At 38.7% G+C, this 20,592-nt stretch overlaps 1 protein-coding gene across 1 annotated transcript in view; it reads right to left on the reverse strand.

The window, feature by feature from the left end:
* Nucleotides 1–20,249, reverse strand: part of LOC138223970 (NACHT, LRR and PYD domains-containing protein 12-like) — a 514,121-nt gene extending 493,872 nt beyond the window's left edge. The window contains exons 1-2 of the mRNA XM_069180151.1: nucleotides 20,162–20,249; nucleotides 930–978 (exon numbers count right to left, since the gene is read on the reverse strand). Coding sequence (XP_069036252.1) covers nucleotides 930–942 — 13 coding nt within the window. The 5' untranslated portion in view covers nucleotides 943–978; nucleotides 20,162–20,249. The remainder of the gene's footprint in view (nucleotides 1–929; nucleotides 979–20,161) is intronic.
* Between the last annotated feature and the right edge of the window lie 343 nt (nucleotides 20,250–20,592).

Genomic DNA, 20,592 nt, shown 5'->3' on the forward strand with positions numbered 1-20,592 from the left:
ATCTCTGAAAGAGGACATGGTAAATTATTTCACAAGCCATTGAAAAAGAAAGAAAAAAACTGCATTTCATTTGCAGCTGCCTGACCATTATAGCATCCTTGTAACCATCGTGTCCCAACTAGCTCAGTTGGTAGACCATGAGACTCATAATCTCAGGGTAGTGGGCTTGTGTCTCAAGTCGGGCGCAAGGTTCTTTGCTTCATGGAGCAAATATACAAATAATAAATGTGAAGCTGGTGTACAAACTCCATGCCAGCAGCCCACACACCATTTATACATACGGCTTACTCTTCTGTCCATCCTAGTCCACAGCGCCATTCTCAGCCTGCATCCCTTCACTCTCCGCTGCTTTGAATTAGAGCTGCCTCCTCCACAGCTGGGCACAATATGGACATCTGTCTAGCTGCACCTTAAGACACTAGTCCACTCCTGCAATTAACATTTGCCTTCAATCTGTTCTCTTTCTTGCCCCTCACTAGCATGCCCGGAGTGGCATTTCTCAGTGAGATAGTGTGGTCCCTCACACATATGTCTAAGCATGTGTGGCTCTTTATACTGTCCTGGTATAATATTCCCCATTCATTACCATACAATGAATGTCCTGACTGTATTGCGTTTTTATTTTGTTTTATTGTTAACACCCTGAAACCAGGCACCTGTATATATTCTGCCATAGAAAGCTGGAAAAATGAACCAAGTCCCCTTCTGTAACACAGCCCTAACTGTGTTAATATCCTCGGGATATTCACTGTACTGGAACTTTACTGACTAGTCAGTGCTGAAGAGAACTAAACTGGCATTAATGCAGAGGGTGGGTAAATACTGTACATTGGAGAATATCCATTAGTTAAATGTCAACAGACTTAACAATGCAGTCTCCTGCTTTACAGAAATGGTCAATGGAGATTAATATAAGTTCAATACTGTACCTGCTTCTGACATCTTTCATGGGTCAATTCTATAGGTCCCAGTTTGAGCCTGAAATCCAAAACAAAAGAAGTGAAAAAATAAACCTTAATTTGCCTCTTTCATCTTTTGATTTGTGTATGTTTCACATGAAGCTCTCCTTATTTTGCCATGACCCTCTACAACATTCATAATAAGACATTCTCCTTCATGCCCTGAAACTCCTTCTCTCTTTTGAAACTCCATGTGATTTCCTTCATGATCTAGAACTCTGTCTTCCCTCCTCCAAAACTAAATGCCATGTGCCCTGCTCCTTGCTACAAAAAGTTCAAAAAGTAATGTAATAAAATCTATCCGTCAAGTTCACTGGATAGAACACATCTCTTTGCATGAAAAAGTATATGCTGAGCAGATTTTTCTAAATGTATTTGAATGTTTGTAAAAACACAAGGGTAGTGCCTATGACTGACATCATATATTTGACACCATTTCTAAATTGCATCAAATACAGTGACACTCAAACTCTTGTTTAAAGGGGAATGTTATAAACAAATGGAAAAACATTAACACGTTATTTACAAATGAGAGCAGGCAATTCAGGCCATTGAACTAAGTATGTTATCTAGCCATTTCATCAAGGAAACCAGGATATCACTTCAACCGCATGACTTGGCAGCTTGTTCCACACCCCTACAATCCTTTATGTAAAGAAGTGCCTGCAGTTAACAGTTTTAAATAAACTTCCATGTAGTTGCCACTTGTTCCTTCTCATTCGTGTTTCACTGTCCATTCTGAAGAAATCCACTGGGTTGACTGTTACTGTCATTGAGAATTCTGACCACATGTATCAGGTTTCTTCACAGTCATCTCTGCTCCAATTCTCTAAATAAAGGGATCCAATATATGACTTCAATTCAATAGGACTTCAATTCACTATAGTTATAATATAAAAAACTACATAAATTCATCATCTATAAAGCACAATGTTTGTTTGTTCTTTATGCACGCTCTTATTTTTCACCCTACAGACCTGAAATTTTGCACACAAGTACATCTTACCCTAGGTTAGGTTTTTAACATAAAACCTTTCACCTTCAAGGCCAATAAAGGCTGAAAAGGCCATTTAATTGAAAACCCGGCACGTTCCGTATCAAACTGAGGGGAATCCCCAGGATTTAAAATGCAAGTGCAGCAGTGGACGTGTGACATTCCAAACATGCTGAGCATGTGGTAAATTTATGTTTTATTCGATTTTCGATTATTGTTAGGCTGGGCAAATGATTTTTTTTATTTGTAAAAAAGAAATAAAAAATATGATATAATGATGTGTTCCTGCTTAACTTAGACATTGCACAACTTTAAAAGCTATAAAAATAGGTTTCGATAGTTAATAACCACTTTTTATGCGAATGATTTTTCTTCCTCATGATCAGCTTAGAATCTTTGTGTACGCTGTAAGGTTTTTACTTCTTAATTTCGAATAGAAAAAATCATATTCTGTTCTCTTCCTGGTATGTAGAACAGATCAGCAGGTCTTTTTTTCCCAATCAGAGGCTCTGAAAATAGTGTACTGCCCACTCCTCTCCGTCATGGGCGGGCCGGCACCGACAGAGCTCAGTATTACACAATACTGTTTACAGTGTGGAGTGTGAATGGCACCAACTGCGTCTGCATTCTAGCTTAGTGTTTAAACTTAAACAACATAAATCATTTTCTTTTACTTTTAAGTCCCTTAATTATCATAAAGCACAGGTTTCTCATCCCTTAGACCACTTTTTGATACCATCGTTGGACAACGCAGGAACTTTTACTTTCTAATGACAATGCATGTGGAAAGATTACAGATTTTAATCGTCTTTAATTTTGTTTTACATTTTAGAAAAGTTTCATCTATACAAACACCAGAAAACTATTCTCAATTGTATTTCTGAATGTTATGTTACACTTAGTTCATTGTTTTAAATACATCTAATCAAGAAAGTTAGGTGTTAGGATAAACTATTACTAATTAATAATATTAAATTTAGCACTGTCATAAATTGTTGCACTTTTTCCCGCATCTTGTAAAAATATGTTTTCTTTGTTCAAATATACATTAAATCTGATTAAAACTTAACCGAAAATAAGTTAAATACAAAATTAAAGAAAAAATAGGGTAAAATATAATTCAAAATATTTTGCTAACAATTTTAACTGTTTATAAAAATAAAATGTATTAACTAAGGAATAGGATGGCACCGTTGATAGCATGCTTTTTGTATGTTTGTTTTCATAAATACAACAATAGTGTTAGATGTCTCAGTGGCTTTCAAAATTAAATTATGCATGTACATCGGTGAACTAGAAAGATAACTAAGCTATCCATCCATTTCTAATGGTGGCCAAGTGGTTAGCATTGCTATCTTGCAGCACTGGGCCCTAGGTTCAATTCCTGCTCTCCTGTGTGTGTGGAGTTTGCATGTTCTCTCTGGGTTCTGTGGGTTTCCATATGTGTGATATGATTTCCTCTCGCAGTCCAAAACATACTGGTAGGTTAATTGGCCTATGGGAAAACTGGCCCTGGTGTGTGTGTGTTTGTGTCTGTTTGTCTGTCCCGTGAAGGACAGGCACTATGTCCAGTGTGTATTCTGCCTTCCGTCCATTGCTTGCTGGGATAGGATCCAAATCCTCTGTACTAGATAAAGAGATTAAAGAATGGACTAAAGTAAAGGCACAATGATACAACCTCACTATGAGATGGCAGCATCTCACTGAGGACAAATTATTTTATAGGGCTGGCTTAAGGAAACAGCCTTTCCACCTCTCTTGCACATCAGCATCCATACCTAGTTAGTTTTTTAAACCAATTGCCTCTAAATGGCTCTGGATCAGCATCAGCTATGTTTGCCCATTCCTTCAATTCATGTGCATCCAACACACAGTTCAATGCTAGCAACTACACAAAATCTAAAATACAATCCTCATTTCATCATCTTCCTCTGCGGCCTATAACATCTCCTGTCATATTGTCGAAAGTATGCCTATCCCCAGTGATATCAGAGTCACCTACCCTGAGTGCATTTAAATCTAACCTCAAAACCTTTCTTTTCAGAAGTCTTATTTAGTGTCTGTATCTGCTTCATTTTCGAATTTCTTTCTTATATGTATTTACTTTGTAATCTGTACATAATTGTTTTTACACCTACTGCATTGCTTTGAGATGGTACCTTTAAAGGTGCTATATAAAATAAAGTTTTTTATTATTGTTATAGAGAAACATAATCAGATTTTCCCTGGTTCAGAAAAAAAAGATCGTAAGTATACTAGTTTGTCTCACACCCTCTTTGCTACATGGATTTCCATACTAATCTGATCAATCTAACTACCTATTTTCTGTACTTACTCTATCCTGCTAGATTTATAATTATTCTGAAAATCTTCTTCTTGAAATGAGTCATTCCTAAATACCTGGTTTCACTGTTAACATCTTGCAGCAACTCTGTGTCAAAATATACACTTAGCTCAAGCTGACAGTTCATCCTGCTACCAACATTGAATAAGAAAATCTTTAGATTTCTATATTTATGTCTTTATTTAGTGGTTTCATTAGTGACAAAGGCTAAACTTTCTTGGAAAAATGTATTTTATTAAAAAACGGACTTGCTTTAATAAAATATATTTACAAATCCTTTTGTCTGGCAATCTACCTGAATGCCCAACTATATGAGAAGCCCTCCATGAAACCATTTTTGCTATTAATTCATAAACAGTAAGGCTCTCTGACAGAATTGATGTTTTTTATGTGTGTTAATTTTTTTACTATATCCCATCAAACCTTCATACTCTCCCTGCCAGAAATACTCCTAATTATTCAAGCCCTTCACTCTTTGCCAAATCTATTTCATGTTTGCATGCTCTTTTGTAACACACACCTTTCTGTGATTTTTTTTGCACATCTCAGTTTTTGCAAATGTTCCTGCATCCCTCTTCTGCACTATGTCTAGTCATGTTTTTTTTTTCTGTTTGCTTATTTCAAAGTTACACCTGCTCCATTTCTAAAACTTTTTGCTCATGTGTATTTTTGCATTTTTACATTTACACCTCTAGCACTTTAACGTCCTAAATTTTCATTTGCCTTAATTTGCAGACTGAATTTTAGTTTTAACCTTATAAATCTAATCACTTATTCTACATAAACACAGTGTAATTGCTCTCTGAAAATGCTCTTTTTCTTGTTCATTTTGGAGAGCTTGATTGAAACTGATTTGAGATGTCAGAAAGGATTTATTTTCTCTGTGTATTTCTGTTGCAAAAAAAGTGCGCATTTGCTCCCCTTTACCACAAAAATATATTTGTATTGTAGCTGGGATTAACTTTTTTTCATACGTGTCTCTCCCTGCTGTGATAAGTACACGGAACGGTTAAAGATGGCGACAAGCCGGGCACCCAGAGGGGTGGGGGGTGTCTTCCCGCCTCCATAACCAAAATGCCAAATAGGAGTGGCTTAAGCGACATACACAGTTGTGTAACTGACTGTTTGAGGTAGCCTATCGTGTAAATTTCGCTTTGTTGCTGATAGGTTAAGCTTTTCGAAACTCAGCCCCAAAGTCATGTGACTGATTTTTCACCCTGTTTTGTTGGTTAAACACAAAGATCACAAGCACCACCATGTTATCTGGGATGTGTAGTTTTTAATTCAGTTTGAATTATAACTGTACGTACTGTCTTCGTATTTGGCCATGGCTTTAAAGAGAGGACTCACCAAAATGTTTTGCTGCCATCATCTCCTATTTAAAGGTACCCCCTTCATGGAAGAATTTGACCTCGAATGTTTGTCCAGCGTATTATTATGTCGGCGGTGGCATGTTATCCAAAATCACTCAGCACAAACTCACAAATAATTGTGTTGTTGTGTTAATCTCTCTATATCTATAAAGCACCTGGAATTTAAACCTTCTAATAAACCATTTAATAAAATTAGATAGATCAAAACATGCCACCCAAGAAGAGGTCTGGGTCATTGGGTAGGTCCACCAAAGATGCTTCAAAATTCAAAGCAGCACACCTATTAGAAACAAAGAGAAGCAAAGTTACAGGCACAAAGAGCTCGAACAGCTGAAGCTCCCCAACCAAAACAGAAGATCAAAGAACATGGCAACAGGTAGACCAAGCAGGAGCTCCCCCAGAAGGCGAACCGGCTCATCATGGAACATCCGCAGGTATCTCAATTTTACCTCCTCCCCAAAATCCAAAAACTGGACACCCCTGGACACCCCATCATATCAGCATGTTACTGTCCAACTACTTACATCTCAGTCTTTCTCGACAGCCTCATGAGACCGCTGGTTGAAGGTCTTCCCTCCTACGTCAAAGACATCAACCACGCGCTCCAACTTTTTAATGATTTCCAATTTCAGGGCACTGAATGCTACAGTTTTACCATGGACATTACATCTTTGTACACCGTCATTCCCTGTGATCATGGAAACCAAGATCACAAGGAACACCAATTGAAGGATTCCCTGCAATCAAAGCATCTGGTGCTCTAGGAAGAGTTTACATTGTTCATCCCAACAATGAAGTATGTTATTATGTGCATTTACTACTTCACAATGTTAGAGGTCCAACTTCCTTTGAATGACTCAGGACATTTGAAGGCAGAGTGTGTTCAACCTACAGAGAAGCCTGCAATCTCCATGGACTTCTAGAAGATGTCAAACACTGGGATGAAGCTCTTACAGAGGCTATATTGACTGCTTCACCTTATATACTCAGAGATCTCTTCTGTATAATGTTCACTGCATGTCATCTTTCCAACCCACAAACATGAAGACATTTTGTACCATGCAAAGAAACTGAATAAAAATGCCTCATATGATGATATTATCTTCAATGAGGCTCTGGTGAAAATTCAAGACAAGCTCCTTTCATTAGGAGGCAAAGAACTGAAGCAATTTGGATTGCCTCAACCAAGAACAGAAAAAAGTGGCATCTCTCAGGAAATGCTCAGGGAAATGTCCTACAACAAAGAAGAGTTGAAGGAATTTGTTGCAAGCAATGAAACAAAGCTCACATCAGATCAAGCAAATGTCTACAGAAAAATTCTAGATGCCATTGATCATGGTGGATTCTTTTTCCTCGATGCTCCAGGTGAAACTGGAAAGACATTTGTCACTAACTTACTCCTTGAAAACTTGCGTTCACAAGGACACATTGCCCTTGCTGTGGCATCATCAAGTATAGCTTCAACCCTCTTTGCTGGTGGCAGGACTGCCCATTCCACATTTAAATTGCCTTTTGATCTGGTCAGACATGATTCACCAACTTGCAACATCTCAAAAGGGACAGTACTTGCACAGGTTTTGATTGAGTGCAACACCAATTGGCTTAGTGAAAGAGCAATACTAGAGCCGAAAAATGATACAGTGGATGACATCAGTGATCGAACATTGAAAAAGATGCCTAGTGAAGCAAAAGTTTTCAAAAGTGTTGATACTGTTGTTGACACTGATGATGTTGTCCAATAGTCTGTGGAGTTTTTTTTAACACATTGCATCCAACTGGTGTTCCACCTCACATTGTTTTCTCTCAAAATTGGATGTTCCGTTATGCTTTTACAAAATTTGGATCCCCCAAAACTGCAATGGAACTCACTTAGTGATCAAAAAGCTTCATCCATATGTGCTTGAAGCATCAATACTCTCTGGATCATTCAAGGGAGAAGATGTGCTCATTCCAAGAATTCAAATAATTCCATCTGATCTTCCATTCAGGTTCAAACGTCTTCAGTTTCCCATTAGACTCAGTTGCACAATGACTATCAACAAAGCGCAGGGTTAGTCACTCGAAAAATTGGGCTTGAACCTGGAATCATTGTGCTTCTCACATGGACAACTATGTTGGATGCGCACGTGTAAGAAGAGAAAAACAACTTCACATCTTTGCTCCAGGAGGCAAAACCAAAAATGCTGTGTATAAAGAAGCTTTCCACAAGTAAATATTTATGCAATAAATGTTTACAGCCTCCTTATTTTAACCCGAGCTAGTATAAAATAAGGTAATCTTGAATGATCAGTACTAATCAGGACTCAAATTGACCTGGGATGACTATCAGCAGGTTTTTCTATTTTTAATGTAAAGTAATATAAATAGGGAAAGAGCAGAAGTAGGTTTAATTGGATCATAGCGACCAAAAATTTAAATAAGATTTAGGAGTGAAAGAGGACAATATTTTGCTGGAAGGAGTATGGAGTTTTTTAGGATGGAGGAGGATGTCCTAATGTAGACCTTGTACCCTAAACATGACCTCTGTTTTAATATTGTGGTGCTATCCATGGGGGTAGTTGACACTGCATTGGCGTGGTCACACTTCCATTCTCCCCTGTCACACCCCTTTATAAGCTCTTTTAGGTTCCTTTTCTTTATCTTAGATGCAGTCTCCTCCTAGATTGGTGATCACACTAGCCCCCTCATTGGGGTAACAGGATACATGACTCCACATACCAGGCTTTCTAACCACCTTCTATTTCTTTACAGATGTTGTCAACATAATACCATCCCTAAAGGATTTTGCCTTAAATTTAATACCTTTTCTTTTGACTCTGTTCCACCCAGAGTAACACTCAGAGACTTCTAAAACAATTTTCTAGGAAACTAATGCTCTCTACCATTTTCTCCCTCAAAAAACAGATTATCGTATCCGACAACAACATCAAAGAGGCTTAGGAATTTCTACGGCTGACAGCTCCACATCATCTTCCCTTCATGACTAACCTCATTAGATCTCTCAACTCTAAACTATACCAGTTTATCATTACAGAGAAGGACAAAAACCACAAACTGGACACCCCTGGACACCCCATCATATCAGCATGTAACTGTCCAACTACTTACATCTCAGCCTTTCTCGACAGCCTCATGAGACCGCTGGATGAAGGTCTTCCCTCCTACATCAAAGACACCAACCACACGCTCCAACTTTTTAATGATTTCCAATTTCAGGGCACTGAATGCTACATTTTTACCATGGACATTACATCTTTGTACACCGTCATTCCCCATAATGACAGCCTTACAGCCTTCAAGCACATGCTGGACAAATGCACAGTGCTTGATCCACCCACCCACACCCTGGTACGCCTTGCAGAATTGGTCCGCACACTGAACGCATTCTCTTTCAATAATCTTTTTTACCAACAGGTTTGTGGAGTTGCCATGGGCACCAGAATGGGACCCAGCTATGCCAATATTTTTGCCAGCTGGGTAGAAGAATGCTTCTTCGCTTCCTACACTGGCTATGTCCCTTACCTTTACAAGTGATATATTGATGACTGCGTCAGTGCCGCCACATGCTTCCTGCACCATTTCACCAACTTCCACCCGTCCCTCAAATATACAGTTAACATATCTTCCACTACTCTTCCGTTTCTAGACATCAACTTCTCCATTAACTACCCCCGACTTTCCACTTCGGTTTATTACAAACCATTGGATTCACACAGCTACCTCCTGTATAGCTCATTTCACCCCAAACACACTAAAAACTCTCTCCCTTTTTCACAGTTCCTTAGGCTACGACGATTATGCAGCAATGACATCGACTTCAAAATGTATTCCTTTTTCATCAACAGAGGATACCCCAGCATCATGATTGACAGGGCCCTTGCCTGAGCCAAAAACACCCCTCGGACCATCAACCTGATCAGGAACTCCCGCCGTAACAGCTGCATTCCTTTGGTGCTTCCCTACCACCCTAACACACTTCCTATCCCCAGGACTATTAACCACAACTTTTCCATCCTACAGGATGATCCCTCCATTGGGTCCCTCTTTTCTGATCGTCCCATCATCTCATATTGCCGACCGCCTAATCTGCGTAACCTCCTTGTTCATAGTTCCCTTGACCGCCCTCAACAACCATCCACACCAGGCACTTTCCCTTGCAACAGAGCTCGCTGTATCACCTGCAAGTACACATCCAACACCATACTCATTCAAGGCCCCTCAGGACAATTCCATATCACCCAGATGGCATCTTGTACCTCCAGCAACCTTATATCTCTTGCAGTAAATGCCCAGCCATCAACATTGGAGAAACAGGAAGGAGACTCGGAGACTGTAAAGAATTAAGATCTCTCCAAGCCCATTGTTTCTCATTTCACCTCTGACGGCCACGACCACTCTAATCCTTCTGTGTTCTCAAAGGTGGTTTTCGGAACTCATACGTCAGAAAGACCGAAACCAAAATTATTCTGCAGCTAGGATCACACCTTCTCCCTTCTCTTAATGACAGACTACTGTTCTTTTAAATTTTCTCCATTCATTGGAAGTTTCTTTTCACACCTCTCTGCACCTATTCTGACTTCACACCTCTTGATTGGCCTCTCTTTCTGTCTCCTCCTCCCTCCCAGCCTTTGTTCTCCTGCTACATTACCTATTCCTACTGTCTTGTCTCTCTCACACCTGAAGAAGGCTCCATGGCCGAAATGTTTTGTTCTCTTTCTTATTTTTTTCAGCATGGAATAAACCTATTACTTGTTCCTCCACATACCATTAATTCTGGCCCCTTTGACTTCAGAGTCTCAAGTTCACCAAGTTCATCCTGTTGTCCTCAATGTTAGGAACCTCCTACTCCCAGACAACATCATGGAGCCTCCTGCTCCTACTCCATTATGCCACTGTTTCACTCACAACCTGTGCATCAGACTCCCAGGTCCAACCCCCAGCCTTGACATCCTCTCCTGACACCACCAGGTTGGGTTACACAGACACACGCTACATCACCAAGTCTTCTTCCGCACTACAGACTGTGCCGAGACACAACACACTGTCCGTCTCTAACACACACACCCACAACCTTTCTGGCATCTCACTCTCACGTCCTTAGGTTGTGAACTCACAGCTGCCAGGGCACCTCACTTTGCCCAGCCACCACTGCATTACACCATGCAGCTGCCAGCGCACCTCACTGTGCCCAGCCACCACTCCGCTATCTCCCAGAGGGTGCAGCTAGATAGACCCCACTCACTTCCCTGATACCAATGTATTGGCAGGGGGAGGGTCCCTCTGCCACACAACCCACTCTGGTCCACACACACTAACTCTCAAGTCACTCAATGTAACCTACATTATTTAAAATTACCTTAATGACCCATATGATCAGTTGAGCTGACTATGAGTACAATATGGATTCACATTATTTCACAGTAAATAGTTTGTTTAGTATCCTCTCTTCTAATATAACACTGCTACAGCACTATTGCACAGTTAAATAACTTCACCGACACCCTCTCACACACTGTACTGCACATTAACAACACTGACACACTCTCACACACTGTACTGCACATTAACAACACTGACACACTCTCACACACTGTACTGCACATTAACAGCACTGACACCCTCTCACACACTGTACTGCATAATAAAAACACTGACACACTCACACACTGTGCTGCACTTTAACAACACGAACACACTCTCACAGACTGTACTGTACATTAAGAACACAGACACATTAATTCCAATGTTATTCATGAGAAAAATACATATTATCAAACTGATGTATATTCTGACATTTATCAAATATAAAATGATATATTCACATTCATATCACCAACTGTTTCTCTATGGGGGCATAAAACTGTTTTATAATGTTACATTCTTAGTATTATTCTGATAGCGATTATTAAATCAGCACTTGAAATTTCCCCCGGTTCCTAAGTGTTTGAAGAGGAATGCAAGGTGAAATCTGTACATGGACTGAGAACAGGAAATAGCCTGTGACTGGGTGGATGCAGACAGTGCTGTTCCACAGAGACCTGTGTGCAGCCTGTCTGTGTCTTTCTACAACTGTATCCCTGAGCTGTTCTAAAAGGTCCTTAGCCTCCAGGATTGAATCTTTTATTTATATTCACTGCCTGATTAAGGGACCTTACAGAGACAAATGTATTTATTTCTGAAATTATGTGTATGACTATTATTACAAACAAGGGCCTCAAAACTATTAGGTAAGCTTCATTTGTACACACAAATGAATTTATGTTTCCTCTATAAGGGTTTGAAAACTTATGCAATCATGACTTTGTAATTTTTCTCATCATATTAATTATCCTTTTCCTCTTTGCAAAAGTGCAAAAATCTCAAGGTTCTTAGTACTTGTAGAATGAGCTGAATAAAAGCACTCTATGCAATCTTCTCCACCACAGTCAGCATTTCCGCTTTCCGACATTTTAAACTTCAATACACTGTGAACCCATCTCGGCAGCTCTGTGTGTCTTCAGAGCAGGAGTCCTGCACTCGGCTGCAGACAAGGATCCTTGTTAGAAACTACCACTTGACAACGCTGTTCCAGTACAGAAGAGAGGTGAAACAGTGCCTCTTTCTGACATATTCTTTGTTGAGAAACTCACCCAGGGTGGTGTGAAGTTTCCCCTTAAGTCCTTCTGCTTGTGCAGCTTACTCTAAAGTGTTTTCAGGCTCTCAGACTTGTAGCGGTAATTCTTGTTAATAAGACAGAATTAAGCGTTGCTGTGCTTTCCTAAATGAGGCCCCATCTCTCTCTCTTCATCTCTGTGGTGCAGCCACAGAGAAGCTATTCATGCAAGCTGATTTAAGGTGTTTTCTTTTGATAAGGTACAACTCCCAAACAGGGATGCAGTTAATTAAGCCTGGCCATCATGATCAATGGTCATCCTTGGAGCTTATCTGTCTATGGAATGCCAGAGGACATCTGGATTGCAGTCCTAGGTGTCAGGGATCAGTGACTCATCTCTCACCTTGGTCAACCAATCAGGGACTTGCGGGACGTGGTAACACCACCTGGGTCTCTAATGCCCGCCAAACTCTCAATCAATCATCACACATCTGTGTCTTGGTCAAAAAGGTAGCACAAGCTCACGTCGGGGCTTTCCTTGGTCATTTTTGTGCACTCTCAGAGACAATCACATGACAACCGGTGTTGTCTGCACTGCAACTTGGACTTTGTTCTAAGCTCGAGGCAGAGGATCCCCTATGTACTCAGAATCCTGCAACGACCAACGTGAATGCTCCGCTTGATCAATGGCAGCCTACAGTTGGACCTTCGTCGACAACCTGAATGGTTTATTCAGAAGCAGCACTGGGCCGGAAACAAACCAGTTTTCTTCCCATGTAAAAGAGTGACTTCCAAGGACCCATGGTCACAGTCTGTGCATAGGGACTTTCTACTAGTCAGCCGGACCACTAGTAGACCCCTGGGAGAAATGACTGCACTGCGCGCTGCAGTTAGATTCCTCCGTCCATCCTACTCCGAGCTTGAATGGTTGGCCGGTAGCCAGAGTACGTCGAGACAACGCCTATTGAATAGGCTGGGACAGAGTTTGCAACAGAGCCTGTCAGCTGGTTTTGGTGTTTGTGCCGGGAAATTAAAACCCATACACAGTGGATAAATAAACCTCATGTTCTACATTGCGTCTCGAGAATTGAATCATCACCTCAACACAAGTTGTTATCAATTTAATTCATGAGTAATGTATTTACTTCCAAGTCTAGTGTAACAGTGGGTGATGACACTGATTAGCGATATGGTATAGCCAAACGGTATATTGAAGTATTTTCTCTGTTGTGTATCTCTTTGTGTTTGCATCTCTTCGAGATTATATACAGTACCTTGTATTTTTGATAACCCTCACAGTAAAGTCTGCCGCCTGTATCCATGCAGACTGATATACGTTTGGTGCACAATTTATGTTTAATAAATGTATCTCCTGTATTGAATCTATGTGTGTGTGTTGCTAGTTGTTCTGACGATTGATTGTCTAAAACCCATAACGAACCACCTCGTGATTACTGCTACAATTAATAATTGTATCAGTAAAATCACAAAACCCCTACAGACTCTAAGACAGTGGACTGAAGTCTGATTGCTGGTCCAAACTCTTGTTCTCTCCACCAGCCACCTTCCACAATTACAGCACTTCAGTGTGTTTTTAATGTAAGAGTATTTTTTCCTTCTTTACTTGTCTCTTCTGCTTGACTCTTAATGGAGACGTAACAGGAACATACTTTCTATTTCACTAAAGTTTCATTTTTAAATTGAAAACCACTGAAGGAAAGAGAGGCTGATAAAGGCAGACTCAGATACACCGTGCTGAAGGACTTCCTGTGAACTGGTTTTGAGTACATTTTTCCTACTTTAAAGTATAAGGCAACAGTGACAATACAAACATATTGTGTTAAATAGAAGAACTCATCTACTGCACCTCCAAATGCCTGGGGGATGACCAAAATAATGGAAAGACATAGCTAAAAAGCACTTGTAAATTGAAACAATTAAACGACAGCTAAAACGGATTCTTCACATCTTCCATGTTAAGTTCAACATGAATCAACAATGCATTTCTGCCTTAAAAGCAGTCTTATAAAAAAAAACTGTCATGTGGATCCCTTTTGTATTGTCTCACACAAATCAACAACAACAACAAAAAAAAACATCGGTTGTCACCAGCCTCCTGGTGCTTCCACAAAATCTTTTATTTTCTCTTAACAGAAGCCCTGCACTTCAGCTGATACACTGGAGGAACTGTCATGTGCATCCCCTTTGAATTGTCACACACAAATCAATAACAACAACAAAAAAAAACATTGGTTGTCACCAGCCACCTGGTGCCTCCACACTTTAATGTGGGAGTTTCTAAAGAGACAAACAAATTTGACAGTGCTCAAATAGTTTGTGTCTAAATTGCAGATGCATCACTCGGAGAAGTGATGAAACGATTAAATGTGTCAAGGGGAACAGTGATGAAAATCATAACAGTGTGCGACAAAGAAAAACAGCCTCAGGAAGGAGGAACAATGGTAACTATTCAAAGCTTACTGTACCTACAGGGCTAATGGTCAATTAAAAAGATAGTTACTAAAAACAACAAAACAAAAGTCTCAAAAATTACCACAGAACAGAATCTACAGCTCAGTGATCCAGTCTCATCAAATACTGCACATCACGAGCTTCACAAAGCTGATATTTATGGTAGGACTGCCATTCAAAATCTCCTTGTAACCAAGGACATTGTACAGCAACACATAACTTGACGTAATAAGTGCAAAATCTTCACTTCTGAGCAGTGGCCGAAACAACAATCATGCTTTGCTCACATTCCTACAACTGGACTGAAAAAAGTCTCCAATTCCAAGAAGTGGGTGGAAACTGTTTTATAAAGTTACCTGCAGCCTGTCTGTGTCTTTCTACAACAGTTTCCCTGAGCTGTTCTGAAGGCTCCTTAGTCTCCAGGATTGAATCTTTTTATTCACTGCCTGACTGAGGGATCTTACATAGACAAAGGTATTTATTTCTGAAATCATATGAATGACTACTATTGCACACAGAGGTCACACAACTATGGACATAATAAAGTACATATTATTACTCTGTGTATAAAAACACTGACGCTTATTCATCACAGTCAGCAGTTTCACTCTCCACCATTTTAAACCTGAATGCACTGTGAGCCCATCCCTGCAGCTCTGTGTGACTTCAGAGCTTCTGGTAAAACCTCTTGCCCTCCACCCCAGCCACCTTCTACAGTTACCACAGTTCAGTATATTTTTAATGCAGGAGAAACTTTATTCCCTCTCTACGTTTACCAAATTGCATCTCTCTTGCTTGACTTTTAATGGTGAAATAACAGAAATATACTTTCTGTTTCACTAATGTTATGTTTTTTATTAAATCAGGAATAACTGAAAGAAGGACAGGCTGATAAAGACAGACTCATTTACACTGTGCTGAAGGACTTCCTGTGAAATGGTTTTGAGTTCACTTGTTTCACTTTAATGTACAAGGCAACATTGACAATACAAACGTGTGAGAAAGAAAAAAGCTCATACTGCACCTGCTAATGTACAGAAGGTGGACAAAATGATGGAAACAACTAATGAAAACAACACTTGTAATCTGAAATATTTTTATTACAACTAAAAAGGATTCTACACGTGTTTCATATTAATTTCAAAATGAATTACCAATGTGTTTTTGCTGTGGAAACAGTACTTTAATATGTGAGCTTCTAAAGCAACATGAGAGATCTAAGAAATATTGACAGGGGTCAAATAGTTGGTCCTGAATTGCAGAAGAGTCAGTCACAGAAGAGGCAAATGTAATGTGATTTAATGTGTCATGGGAACAGTGACGAAAAACAGCATACAGTATGATAAACAAGGGAAAGGAAGGAGGAAGAGCCGTAAATTTAGTGGATTGACTGTGCCTCTGGATCATGTCTACAAATTGTAGTTTTGCTTTTGCCTGCCTGCTCTGCCTTTTTCCTGCACCTGGATTCAGTTTCCAGTCTCCTGGTAGCTGCGTCTATCGGGCCAGTGCAATGTATATAATGGACTTCTCTGTTGTGCTGGTATGTTATATTATAGTATTGAAGGTAATTAGTGTCTTTTCTTGTTATGAAAGTGTTTCCCTGACATTGTACTTGTCATGCTGAGTGCACACCAATGATCAGGTGCATATTAACAATTACAAGTGTGTTCACATAGATTTCACATTTTAAAGACAAGGCTAAGAGAGACAGAAGAATAATGAACCACTGGGTTATTTACCAGAATAAATTTTCAGAAATACAGTTCATTATCTGCATTTACCTGTTTCTTATAACACCTTAGAATGATATCCATTACAAGCCTTCTGAATAGATTGGATGTAGCTGAGAAAATAAATAGTTCCACTTTTCTATCACTAGGTCAGAATATTGTAAAATAAATCAAAATTAAAATAATGATGTGTCAGTATAAAGATGTTCTTTTATAGGTAGCTTTTTAAAAATCTTTAGAAGACAACAGTCCAGGATTATCATGTTACTCCATGCTGATGGGACATCAAGCTATAGGTCTCAAGTGAAATCAAATACAACAAAAATGTTTTCAGTAGAACTAGGCAGAGAAATTGTCTTGACAGGCTTTTGAGAAACTGTCATAAAGTTTCTCCTAGCTTATCATAGGTAGGACAATTGTCCTGTCAGCTGTCTCTGTTTCTCTTTATTCTGTCTCCTGTTCCCTCTTTCTTCCCACTGTCCTCGTGAGACATCTTTCCATCGTGAGACCAAAGCAATCAGGTGAACTTAATTATCTTAAGAGTCCGTGTGAATTGAGTCTTAAAGGAGCATCACATTAGAGCTTGCAAGGACATTCTAATAAAAGGATAACATTAGAATATGTTAATGTCCCTGAAATCAGATATTTCCATTGCCAGAATTGAAGTTTCATACAGTATACTGTACATCAGTATAAAGTGTGCCAACTTGCCACCTAAAAACACTTGTGTTTTAATAATGGTTTGAAGATGGTGCAGAGTTTAAAGAACACAGGAAAGGCAATTATTATCCATTTCCTTATGATATATTTTTTGTCCTTGATGTCCTTTTGTCCTTGATGCACAACATTTAAAGAAAATATATTTTTAAGTATATATGTGAGGACGCTTTAATGGTGCAAGTCTCTGAATAGAAATCGGACTAAAAAACATCTTCCAATTATACAGTTAATGCTGCTACATTTCAGCATCATTCAGTTATTGGACCTTTACTGACCCTTACTGGTCTACAGGGAATATTCTTACAGTTCATTACATTTTTCATGATAACAGTCTATACATATTTAGGGACATGAGGGAGGCTTCCTCACTCCCTGAGTTTTTCTGTTTTACAGGTTTTGAATTTCACTCAGTCCATTCATTTAAGGATTGCCCTGGAATTCATATACCCATTTCTATATACCCAGAAACACAAAATGCATATCAGGTCACAAAGAGAATAACCTGCAATATATGAAATAGACATAACTCAGAATTAAATCTCACTTCCTGTAACATGGGATGCAATCTCCCTAATTCTAGAAATGCACTAACTAGGAAAAGTGAAAATTCCACAATATAGGAAACTGGAATTTCACTAAAGATGGCAAACTCTTTAAACTAAAGCTCAGATCACCTAGTCAGAATCTGGTCTCAGCGACTGAAAACAAGGACCTACAGTACCACATGACACAAGTAGAGAGGAAAGGGGCAAGGGTATTTCTTCTTTCTGTATCTTTTCTGTTCCTCTCTGTCTTTTTCTGTTTGACTATTTTAATACTATGACTGTTGTCCCACCTTTGACCATCTGTGTTTTCCTACATCTTAGCTCACTTGCAGCCAGACAAACACCTAAATTGTTCCAAACATTGTGTATAAGGCCTGGAATGAAACAATTAGAATATGCACTGCCTTTTTTATGGCATCTACATGCTTGTACTCTGTACAATATATAATTTATCATATATCATAAACCTCACAGATAACATTTCAGAGGGTAAAATCATGTAGAACATTTCCTTGTAACACCCCACTTGAACTCAGAAAAAAAGTAAAGGAAAAAGGAAATGTGAAGTTAGTTTGATTGATTTATACATGTACGGTAGGTTTGTTTTTTGATGCTTTCTTTTTTGTTTATCTCACGTAAATCCAGGATGAAGTTATTAAAGAGCACAGTCAGGAGAAGGTCAAAAATATATCTCTGAACATTGCTGTAAGCGCAGTCTACTCAATCATGAAGAAATGGAGGGTGTATCACACCACTCAGACACTGCCTACAGTACATCAGGATGTCTTTCCAAACTGAGCAGACAGAGTGACATGAAGAAAGCCATTGCTAAATATCAGCCAGCATGGAGTTTGCAACAGAGCATCTAAAGGACCCTGCAAAATGTGGCAAAAGTGGTCTGAATTCACAGATCAGAATAGCTGAGCAATCAACAGATTACAGTTTTATCTCCTTTATTATCCAACGTCAATGCTGACATTTACTACAACTTAGAAATCTTCAAAATTCAGGTTCTGAAAAAAATGTATTTAAAAAATGCACATGCAGTACATGATTTAAAAATGTCACACAATTGAACAACATAGGAAGGATTTAATTACTTTAACAAGACTTGGTTCTGTATTTTAGAATTTGCTTTCTTATAATTCAGTTATAAATTGTTTTGAATAGTCTTAGTTTTACTGGTACAAAGATCTGAAGTTTTTAAAAAAACTATATACTGTACATGAAACAATCCTAGAATTGCAGGAAGATGTTCTATAAAATGTGAAATCCATTACATTTTTAATTCACCTTAATATTGAGATGAAGCAATACTTAAAGTAACTAAAACTGTTTACCAAAGCCCTAAAGCAGGCACAGATTACACAATGAAAATGAAAGTGTTGCCATATTAACAATGTCACAAGACTTTGAACAGGCCAACCTCTCTTCAGGCAGATTGTAACGCCGCAAACTACAATGGTATATTTTTAAAGAGGAATATATTTTACCAAATAAATCCCACTTTATCAAACCAAACCAAATAATTCCCATGAATAACTTAACATACCAAACATATCTAAATTAAACCCGCGGTATAGCATGTCTCTCTGCCCTTCACTTTTCACAAATTTATCAATAGTGACCTGTATATTCAAACACCATATACATCTTCTAGACAATATCAGGAAACAATTAGTTCTACAATTTCTGCTTATAAGTTAAAAGTGAAAGTGAAACTAAATTCCCAATAAAACACATGTAAAACATGAGTAAAAGTCTCAGATTTGTTCCAAGTTCTCATAACAAGACATAAACAAGTAACCAATTTAGGTACTATTCTGATGTTTTGGAATAGGTTGGCATCATAAATTGCTAAGTATACATTACAGCAAGTAGAATTTACCAACACTTTTTTTAAACACTCTGTTTTAATGAAGACGTTTTGTAGAGAAATATAATTTGTATGATCTTTCCAATATACATGGAAAAGAGTTATGACATGAAATAATAACAAATTTGTACAAAGCAAATATTATGTTACTTAATGAATCCTGTGTATTCAAATATTAGACCATAACTGTAAAAGTGAGATTGAACATCAAAATACATTTCTGTGATCAAAGTGAAGTCCTACACTGACAGGAACAGATTATTTTTAGTCTGTAAGTGAGAAGTTTATGAGTGGACAAATTCAATCCAGAGGATGTCTTCAGAATGAACGGTGAAACACAAATTAGAGGACTCAAATGCAAACAGTGAGGTGGTTATGTAAAAGAGAGAAAATCAAGCACTTCTGTGCACAGTTTGTGCAACAGTGGAACAGCTGAATCAGATCTTTGACTTTATTAGCTACTGAAATGAAAACAAATAACCAAATGTGCAAATGGCACCCTCTCTTTTATCACTCTAATTCTAATTTTCTCATTTTTTAAGGAATGAACTCTTACCTTTGTCTGCTCTTCTGCTCTGGTGTATTAAAGTGGTGAAGATAATTACAGTATGCCTGCTCTTCCAAGAGTGACCTCTGAAAGGAAACTGTTTCATCAGCCACTCCCTGTGTACTCTGTACCTGTTTGGAGAAAACAGGCTACAGCTTATTTTCACTGTTAAATTGTCAACAGAACTGGAGGTGCCATTATCATCTAGAGCAATAGTGGGCAACTATATGGTTGCAGAGGGCCAAAAAACAGTACTGACTGGCAAAGTACAATAGAGCTACTGAAGGCCCAAACGGGACTACTCCAGTTCCGAAAATCAGACAAAGGAGAGAGGTTGTTTCCCCACTGGACTGGCTGAATGAGACTGATCATACTGATTTTCAGGACAATTTGTGGTATCATTACATGAACTATACTGTGAAAAGTACTTGACCAAATGC

The sequence above is a fragment of the Lepisosteus oculatus genome, chromosome 18 (genome assembly GCF_040954835.1).
Source record: "Lepisosteus oculatus isolate fLepOcu1 chromosome 18, fLepOcu1.hap2, whole genome shotgun sequence".
In the NCBI taxonomy this organism is placed as follows: Eukaryota; Metazoa; Chordata; class Actinopteri; order Semionotiformes; family Lepisosteidae; genus Lepisosteus; species Lepisosteus oculatus.